The 8,359-nt window shown below is 34.2% G+C and overlaps 1 protein-coding gene across 4 annotated transcripts in view; it reads left to right on the top strand.

Moving 5' to 3' along the window:
- Positions 1-8,359, top strand: part of LOC145285868 (sperm-associated antigen 17-like) — a 234,465-nt gene that overhangs the window by 209,140 nt on the left and 16,966 nt on the right. For all 4 annotated transcript variants that reach the window (XM_080134316.1, XM_080134314.1, XM_080134315.1 and 1 more), the window contains one exon: positions 5,146-5,406. In XM_080134316.1, the coding sequence (XP_079990442.1) occupies positions 5,146-5,406 (261 nt within the window). The remainder of the gene's footprint in view (positions 1-5,145; positions 5,407-8,359) is intronic.

Genomic DNA, 8,359 nt, shown 5'->3' with positions numbered 1-8,359 from the left:
AAATCTCTAGATCACCCCCCCCCTCTCACAAATGTGTTTTTACATTTTAGAAAATATATTCACATCTAACATTTGTTTTTACAGTAATCAGGGCAAAATAACAATTTTATAGTAAAATATTTAGAGATTTATAAAGAATCAGAATCGGTAATCGTATTGGAATCAGGAAAAATATTGGAATCGTCTCATCACTAATATATATATATATATATATATATATATATATATATATATATATATATATATATATATAAGGTAACTTTTATTGTGCATATTTTATGGAGGCATAGAATATATATATATACATATGTATATGCATACATATACATACATACATACATACATACATACATAACATACATATATATATATATATATATATATATATACATACATGCATACATACATATATATATACATGCATATATATATACATAGATGCATACATATATATACACATACATGCATACATATATATATACATACATGCATACATATATACATACATGCATACATATATATATATATATACATGCATACATACATATATATATACATGCATACATACACACATATATATATACATGCATACATATATATATATACATGCATACATACATATATATATATATATACATGCATACATACATATATATATATATACATGCATACATACATATATATATACATGCATACATACATATATATATATATGCATACATACATATATATATATATATATATATACATGCATACATACATATATATACATGCATACATACATATATATATATACATACATGCATACATACATATATATATTTACATACATGCATACATACATATATATATATTTACATACATGCATACATATATACATACATGCATACATACATATATATATATATATGATGAGTGCAACGTCTTGTCAGACGAGTGCCACTCCCTCAGACATTTAAAATCCATGAGCCCAAATGCCTGAGGGAGTATCTATACAAAGATGATGTTACAGAGTCTTAGCTTTGTACGACAGCTAAGTCTCTCTCTCGGTTCAAAATGTTGAGATTCAGCAACAAGCAAGAGCAAGATAGCCAGCAACAAATTAAACTGCAGACCAGCTTAATGCAGGTACTGGTCTCCCGCTTTATGGTTTTTTAAATCAGAGATTTGCTTCTCCTAGAAAGGTTGCCTTCACCACGGCTTACGGGAGCCCTCTCCACCTCAATACACATATTCACACACACAAATATACACGGTGCTAGTTGGCCGTTGACCCAGAAAAAGAGTTCATTCGCCCTTTGGAAGGTCTTGTTTTTAATCCTCCAGGGAGACTAGCCGCCCTCCTCACCAAACAAGTCTGGTGGGGGAACCAGTTTAGTCGCCGTTGACCCGACCATGAGGCAGGTAGTACTGGCTTACATGGTACCAGTAGCATATGACATGACCTGACACAATATATATATATATACATACATGCATACATACATACATATATATATATACATACATGCATACATACATATATATATACATACATGCATGTATACATATATACATGCATACATATATACATGCATACATACATACATATATACATATATACATGCATACATACATACATGTATATATATATATATATATATATATATATATATATATATATATATATACATGTGTTTTAAGTTTTTGGGTTGGCGTTTGCTTTTTATTATTTTTGTTGTTTTAAGTGTGTTGTTTAGTTTGTCGTTCTGATTGAGGAGGATAAGGTTTTTTGTTATCTGTGGGAATAGTTCTGGGTTGTTTGTGTTGCGCTACCAAAAATTTCAGCAATAGAGTGGCCTTACATAAGAGCAACATCAAAATTGCAGATAACAGACACCTCTATGTTTCAAAACACGTACACACATGCAGTGGAAACAGCTTCAAAATAATGCCAATCTTCCAAACAGACAATTATTTTTATTTACTTACACAGGAAAAAAACTTCATCACCAGATTCACTCCTGAACTGAACAGAGCCTAATATCATCACACAAAAACATGAAATGCAAGGTACACTCGCATGCACATCCATACACATACACATATACACACCCACACATAAATCAGAACCGACACAATTAAACACACACACACGGGCGCGCATACAACCACACACAGACACAACACCCCTATCTCTAATACAACACACTGAAGAATACCAACTCTACTTAACCTCGAAACCAACAACACTAGGAAACACCTAGAACCATAGTATAATATCTGTTCCAACACCTCGCTCCCTCCTCAGTCAGTGGAGGAGAACCCCCTCATGACTGAAACAACTATCATCCCTTCTATCATCCCCCTCCCATACCTATACCCCCTCCAATGCCCCCCCCCCCTCTGGGAACAAAATCTTCCCCACACTAGGAACCTATCCTGGGTCTGGCCATACCCACATGGGGAGACAAATAAATAGAAACATTAAAAAATCCCCTATACATATTTTAAATACACCCCTCTTTCTAAACAAACATAATATAAGGAATACCCGAAAAGACTAAAACGAAAAATCACAATACTAAAATCCAAGAATCCAAAAAAATAAATATCAAAATAGAATGAAAGAAACCCTACCCTTATTTCAGAAGAGCTAGTCCCCCCTCCCCACACATACACATTATTAACGACCTCACCTCGGACCACAGTCGCCTTCCTAAGGAAGCAAATAACCCCAAAATACTATAAAACAATATACACATTCCCAAACCAACAAAAGCACACACACACACACACACACACACACACACACACACACACACACACACAAACACACACACACACACAACCACCCTACCCCACCCTAAAGGAAAAGAAAAAAAACATTCGCAGAAAGAGATAGCCAGGTCAGCGGTCTCCCTCGACAAGCCCAATAAAAGAGCAATAAAAGAGTAATAAAAATTGAGCATGCCAATGAATAATAAACACTTACAAGCCTCCATCCATTGGAAAAACTTCAAATTAACAACGAAAATCGCCATTTTTACATCTCCAACACATTTGAAAATAATTTCTGACGAGGACGCATCACAGAACGTCTGAAACGCGCGTAAAAACGATTTCAATGACTTAAAAACATTATTACAATGATCCAAACATAATTCCCAATGAAAAACCAAGACACGGAATAATAAAATAATGTTAAAAAATACACATTGTTCGTGACTACTCCCTTATTTAAATATATATATATATATATATATATATATACTTCGGAATAGTTTTTATTTAACAATCAGTGGTTATGTAAACGTGAGATTGTTGGTTTACAAAATATTACTGGCAGTAATATTCTATAAGTTATCCCATCTAAACAAGAATTGCTCGATATGCAAGATAGAGCAAATAAATTAAATTGTAATTCAATGAATTTCAAAAAACTCTCATTGAAATGAAATGAAGTGGTTGAGTTTCATATCAAAGAATTTTTATTATTCTAAGCAAGACAAAGAATGTTTTAGAAAGTTTATCTCCTTAACCTATAGGGTTTCGATGTCTACCATCTCATCAGAGGAGTGAAAATATTAGCAAATAGTTATAAAGGTATACACCCTATTTGCTAAAGTCAGTGAGACATGGAAAGTCAAAGTGAAAATAATACATTTATCAGAAGTCCTGTAGCAGGAGTATTTGTAGAAAAAGGATATGAATGTTTTTGTTGATCCAACTTGTTTGGTAAAATCCATATTATACGTTCTTTACATACGTTTGGTAATAGTTTCCAAGTTATATCCTGGGTAATCCGCATAGCTGTGTACATATCCGAATCGGACAAGTGCTTGTTTAAATTTGTTTTGGGTCCAGCCGATAATAATTTCAAAGTCTGGTGGAAGCCTTTTCATTAGAAGCTTATATTATTTTTAGTGGGGCGAAGTGTTAGGGAGAGTAGGTAATGGTAAGTGGTAGGAGGTGGGGTGAGACATTTGTGCATATTCATCCTAATATACACATGAACACACATAGGATGAATATGCACAAATGTCTCACCCCACCTCCTACCACTTACCATTACCTACTCTCCCTAACACTTCGCCCCACTAAAAATAATATAAGTTTCTAATGAAAAGGCTTCCACCAGACTTTGAAATTATTATCGGCTGGACCCAAAACAAATTTAAACAAGCACTTGCCCGATTCGGATATGTACACAGCTATGCGGATTACCCAGGATATAACTTGGAAACTATTACCAAACGTATGTAAAGAACGTATAATATGGATTTTACCAAACAAGTTGGATCAACAAAAACATTCATATCCTTTTTCTACAAATACTCCTGCTACAGGACTTCTGATAAATGTATTATTTTCACTTTGACTTTCCATGTCTCACTGACTTTAGCAAATAGGGTGTATACCTTTATAACTATTTGCTAATATTTTCACTCCTCTGATGAGATGGTAGACATCGAAACCCTATAGGTTAAGGAGATAAACTTTCTAAAACATTCTTTGTCTTGCTTAGAATAATAAAAATTCTTCGATATGAAACTCAACCACTTCATTTCATTTCAATGAGAGTTTTTTGAAATTCATTGAATTACAATTTAATATATATATATATATATATATATATATATATATATATATATATATATATATATATATATATATAATATGCCTGTCGAAATTACAAAGGCCGCTCGTCAAATAGAAAAGATATCCAACAAGATCAGAAAAAGGAATAACTCTGTCGTGTTCAATCAAACGTGTTTATATATATATATATATATATATATATATATATATATATATATATATATATATATATATCATAATTTAGGAATTTGAAATTTGTGAATTTAAAATTTGTAATTGATAATCACTGGATTTGCACACCAGTAGATTTATTGTATTTCATTATTCTGAATAATATATAATATTTTTATAGATATATATGTATATAGTATTCAGTAAAGAATTGGCTCTATAATAATAAATACGAAATCTGCATGAATTAAAATATATTTAAACGCATTTTATGACCCAGAAAGCCCCCACCCCCATCTCTAGTTGGTAATAAATAAAAGAAATAAAGAAATTGGGAACTAATGAGTTAAATATCTTTTTATCATGACTGATATGTTGTATATATGCTGTTAGTTTCAGATGGTTGAAGAGCCTGTGCGTCGGCGAGTTCAAAACTCTCTCACTATAGGATCAACCACAGAATCACAATGGAGGCTGCAAATGATGAGAGGATTCAATCTATATCCAGAAGAGATCAACTTTGGGATTTTGTGTGAAGGCAACTCCTACCTGATGTCCGTCAATCTGATTAATACGGGTATCGATTCTTGTCATTTCAAAGTCAAACAGCCACCTCCGGCCACAGGTTTAAAAGTGACCTACCAGCCTGGACCTGTAAGATTTTGTTACCATAAAACTTACATATTTCGTTTGTCTTTCGGAAAGGTTGGTTACAGGATCAAATGTAGGTTTGATGAACCGTACTTGACCTTGTGTCTAACCTATTTCGTATTTCATTTATATTTCATAGGGGACTTGTAGAAATTGATTTCACATCATCATCATCATCATCATATTTGTTTATTTTCTTCTTTTTTTTTATGGAAATTGCTCCAGACAAGGCAGGAAACCACTTGATGTAAGAGCAAAAAAAAAAAAAAAAAAAATGAAAAAACAACCAACAATAAGTATTAGATGGATAGATTCTGATCCAGAAAACAGCAATTTTTCCTCCTTTGTCAGAAACGTCGCTCATGGAATGTGAGGACTAAAGGACAAAATAAGGGAAACGAAAGATAGATACGATAGATGAGAGATACAATAGTTTAACATCCGTTTCACATGCTAAGATGGCTTGGACAGTATTAAGAAATTGATTTCCAAACTAATCTATCTCTGGTCAGGTCTGAATTCATCCCTCTTTCTCTTAAATTCATCAGAGAAAGATGAATTATTTGCACTAACAATACGTTCAATCACAAGTCCATGTTCAAAATATTTCAAAAGGCAAACCAGCATCATCATGATTGATTTACATGCTGGCATGTGTTGGACGGTTTTAAGATTTGACTTCTAAAGTAACTTATCTCTGGTCAGGTCTTTATTTATCCCTTTTTCTTTCTGTATCTTTTATCTGTATTTCTGTATCTCTCATTCTATCTGTATGTCTGTGCTTCCTCCACCCTCCTGTTGCTTGTAGATCTGATGTGTCTGCTTTCTTTGCAACTTATATTTCTCTTCCCTTATTCATTCATTAAACGAAAATTTTAATTCTGTTTCTAGATACAATTTAATTTTAAATAGGATTTAAAAATTTTTGGTTTTACTGAAACGCATTCTGGCAGATTTAATTTCATAAGTAAATCATTATTTTAAGTAGGATTTAAAAAATTTTATTTATAAAAATTTTGTTCACATATTTTTGTCAGTACGCCACCTCTTCCCAGAAGAAGGTAAACCCTGGTAGTATAGTATAACTACCACAGAACAGATACTACATTACTCTGCTTTCGCCTAAAAAGGAGGAAGTGATGTCTGAGACGCTGCTGTCATAACGATGGAATATATACTACAGTATGAAATGATAAAATTGTCGCCCTAAAAAGATGTCATGATTCCATTTCCGTTTGATGAAAACCGGTTTTCTTTTTTTGTTGCTGACCATCTACTAGTTGGCCAGTTATGTAAAAATCCCAAGAACAATAGGTGCCTTCTATCATGTCTGAAATTAACACAATTTTTGGGCAAGATCAGAGATGCGCCACTGTACAACTCATGCTCTCTACTGATCCAAGTTATGACAACAGGACCATTGCCTGCACCCTCAAAATGCAAATCCAATTGGTTTAATGCTTGAGGGAACAGCTCAACAAAGTTTTCGGCGACGGTTATGGTTTTTGGTATGGTTTTAAGTGAGGGCCACATCATGCCACCTCACAGTTTTGAAGTCGGCTTGAAAGTCAACACCAAAGTGTACTTGGGTTTTCTGAAGAGTCTGGTGGTCCCCTGGTGCAATCAGGCAAGCAGAACCGGGGTGTGGCAGCAGGCACAGTGCCAGCCCACAAATCTGAAGAGAACCAGACTTGGCTTCAGAAGGAGTGCTACGACTTTGTACCCTTCTTTCACTGGCTCCTCCTCCCCTGATCTGAACTCGTTGGACTACTTTGTTTGGTCATACATCAAGAATATCACCAACATGACCTCCCACAATACCAAAGCCAGCCTGATCACCACCATCCATCGAGTATTCACCGAACTCCTGTCGGCACTAGTGGAAAAGGCATGCTCCCAGTTCCAGACTTGTATTGAGTCGGCTACATTGAATAGATACCAGCTCTACTGGATAATCAAATTACCTAAATTGATTTTTTTCAATAAAATTTTTAAAATAAAGCTGTAGTGTTGTTTCCTTTAGGGCGACAATTTTATCGTTCCACCCTGTACACTGCTCCCCTCTCCCAAAATGGAGAAAATAATACCTGGGTGAATTATCGCATGACTACTACTACATCTGCACCAGAAAAAAAGGAGGTAATGCTTGGGTCATCATATCATGACAACATAATACTACAATATCTTCCTCATAATTGAGCAGTGAAAAAAAAGATATTGCAATATTAATTGAAGTAATAGTACAATGTTGGCTTCAGACATACAGATACCGAATCTCCATCTTCTATTATTCATAGAGAATATGTGCGCCAAAAACTTTTTACAGAGGCATTGGACTGTGACAAAATTGATATCATTAGAAAGATCAATCTCTCGAATGAAAAATATCTAAAAATTGGCCAATAAGATTAATTCTGTGCTGGTGAACTGGGCCGTTTTTTGCAAGGAGGGATAAGTTTTTGTGTCAATATTTTTGCAGGTCTCAACGTAAATTTATAAAAAGTTATTTCAAAGGCCGATGACGTCATAAGTGGTTGTGACGGCTAACACATTAGCTTTTTTCACCCCCTTTTCTGCTTTTGCGTTACAGGTTTGAGCCTGCCTACCTACTACAGCTAATTTAAAAAAATTTTTTGCTGTCACACGGGCACTCGCTGCTATTTTGATTGAAACATTTTTTTTCCCTGGGTTGCCTAATAGCCTTAGTATACCACCTCTATCCACCCGGGCAATGCCAGGTACCCCCGCTAGTTAGTAATAGAAATACTTTGGTATTAATTGGATTATTCGAACTAGTGTTCTCGAGTGTTATTCTCACAGCATTTTGGCCGATGTAATCTCCGACTTTCTCTCTGTGTATTTTGTCAAACTTGGAAATCTGTATGCAATTTTGAATGAAACCTTTTATTTAATTCACAGGAGTAGTATGCTCTTGTTCTGTCTGCCCTGACGAGGA

The sequence above is a fragment of the Euprymna scolopes genome, chromosome 10 (genome assembly GCF_053919585.1).
Source record: "Euprymna scolopes isolate OS-2025 chromosome 10, ASM5391958v1, whole genome shotgun sequence".
NCBI lineage: Eukaryota > Metazoa > Mollusca > Cephalopoda > Sepiida > Sepiolidae > Euprymna > Euprymna scolopes.
The sequence above is the reverse complement of the archived record's forward strand: the minus strand, read 5'-3'. Positions and strand labels throughout refer to the sequence as shown.